The 747-nt window shown below is 41.4% G+C and overlaps 1 protein-coding gene across 1 annotated transcript in view; it reads left to right on the top strand.

Moving 5' to 3' along the window:
* The window catches only part of LOC119414426 (dipeptidyl peptidase 9), a 30,717-nt gene extending 30,170 nt beyond the window's left edge, over positions 1 to 547 (top strand). The window contains exon 21 of the mRNA XM_037681518.1: positions 301 to 547. Within this exon, the coding sequence (XP_037537446.1) occupies positions 301 to 393 (93 nt within the window). The 3' untranslated portion in view covers positions 394 to 547. The remainder of the gene's footprint in view (positions 1 to 300) is intronic.
* Positions 548 to 747: the final 200 nt, after the last annotated feature.

The following is a 747-nucleotide window of genomic DNA, read 5'->3' on the forward strand; positions in this document are numbered from 1 at the left end:
GATTTTCAGACAGTAATTAATTTTCAGACAGTAATTAATTTTCAGACGGTAATTGATTTTCAGACGGTAATTAATTTTCAGACGGTAATTAATTTTCAGACGGTAATTGATTTTCAGACGTAATTAATTTTCAGACAGTAATTGATTTTCAGACAGTAATTGATTTTCAGACAGTAATTGATTTTCAGACAGTAATTGATTTTTAGACAGTAATTAATTTTCAGACGGTATAATCCTGGTGCTGTTTAAGCTCTTGTTCCAGTTTGGGTCAGCTCTCTGATGTTGCTGTGTTTGTTTCAGGTCTACCCCAACGAGCGACACAGTATCCGCTGCCCAGAGTCTGGAGAACACTATGAGATAATGCTGCTGCACTTTCTACAACAATACCTCTAAAACGAGACTTTAAGGGGGAAGCCAAGTCCTCTGTTCCCCTCCAGCAGTTATCCCTTGCAAGCTTCTTGTCTTAAACCATACCCAGCGTTTCATTGTTATCAAAGATCCATTAGACCTTGAGCTGATCCATCTCACACTTACACCTCCTCGCGCCCCCGTCGTCTTCAGTTACTTGCTTTGACGCTCCCTCTGTGTGAAAGCAGAGCAAAGACAAGGACTCTTGGAGAAATATTTGTAGTTTGTGTCTCACTGAGATGTGGCTCTCCCACATCTCGACACTCTAAGGGTTTCTGCCCAATACTGATGTTGTTGTGCGCCCCCACCTCTACCTGGAATGAAATGGATGCATACATC

This window comes from Nematolebias whitei, chromosome 9 (assembly GCF_014905685.2).
Source record: "Nematolebias whitei isolate Nwh7 chromosome 9, NemWhi1, whole genome shotgun sequence".
Lineage (NCBI taxonomy): Eukaryota > Metazoa > Chordata > Actinopteri > Cyprinodontiformes > Rivulidae > Nematolebias > Nematolebias whitei.